Genomic DNA, 913 nt, shown 5'->3' on the forward strand with positions numbered 1-913 from the left:
GCTGGTTGTGTAAAAAGAATTCTCCTATAGGCCACACCAATTGAACTTGTTGGTTCTCGGATTTCCCGACCCATTTTTTTCCGATTTGCAAAAAAAAAAAAATTTAGTCCCAAGAAAAATAGGTTTTGCTATTGCAGACCTTTAAAAAACCCCATTCCAGGGGCACATACTGCTGATAAACCAATCAGAGCGCTTATTTGCAGCCACATGTTCAGAATGGTGGTATAAAATCAAAGGAAGAGATTCATTGGATAAATCATGCCATGAAAAACTGAAAACTTGACTACTTACCTTGTTTTTTAGAGTTAAATAAGTTCACCACAGACTTTTTGCAATATTTTTTCTTTTTTTTTCCGACCTACCGCCCCAATATTTTTCTGAAAAAAATCCGAGAACCAAGAAATTAAATTGGTGTGGCCTTATCCTGGAATAAAGTGTTGCTCACGTGATGAAGTCCATGAAGGTACAGAGCGGCTCCACTGATTGGTTCCTCATGTGCTGGAACTCAATCACCATCTTCTCCTTCAGCTTGTCATCGATCACGTTCACAGTCAGCGGAGACGGCTCATTGGCCAGGAAGTTCCCGTAATCTGTGCTGGCCAGGTGCAGCTTGAGATCTAGGAGAATGGGACAAGATTTGAGATATATCGGACAGGGGGAGGGAACAGTTATCAATGTGAACTACAGGGAAGAATTAACCCGTAAATTTAAACTGAGCATGTGGTGTAGTATTTAGCAGCCAAGAGAATGGAACACTACTATCATATTGTGTAAAAAAAAATTTCTGTGTGTGTGTGTGTGTGTGTGTGTGTGTGTGAGTGTGAGTGTGTGTGTGAGTGTGTGTGTGTGTGAGAGTGTGTGTGTGTGTGTGTGTGAGTGTGAGTGTGTGTGTGAGTGTGTGTGTGTGTGTGTG

General features: G+C 41.4%; 1 protein-coding gene across 1 annotated transcript in view; it reads right to left on the minus strand.

Moving 5' to 3' along the window:
* Window positions 1–637, minus strand: part of LOC118418021 (V-type proton ATPase subunit d) — a 4,981-nt gene extending 4,344 nt beyond the window's left edge. The window contains exon 1 of the mRNA XM_035823815.1: window positions 446–637. Within this exon, the coding sequence (XP_035679708.1) occupies window positions 446–516 (71 nt within the window). The 5' untranslated portion in view covers window positions 517–637. The remainder of the gene's footprint in view (window positions 1–445) is intronic.
* Window positions 638–913: the final 276 nt, after the last annotated feature.

The sequence above is a fragment of the Branchiostoma floridae genome, chromosome 6 (assembly GCF_000003815.2).
Source record: "Branchiostoma floridae strain S238N-H82 chromosome 6, Bfl_VNyyK, whole genome shotgun sequence".
NCBI classification, from domain to species: domain Eukaryota; kingdom Metazoa; phylum Chordata; class Leptocardii; order Amphioxiformes; family Branchiostomatidae; genus Branchiostoma; species Branchiostoma floridae.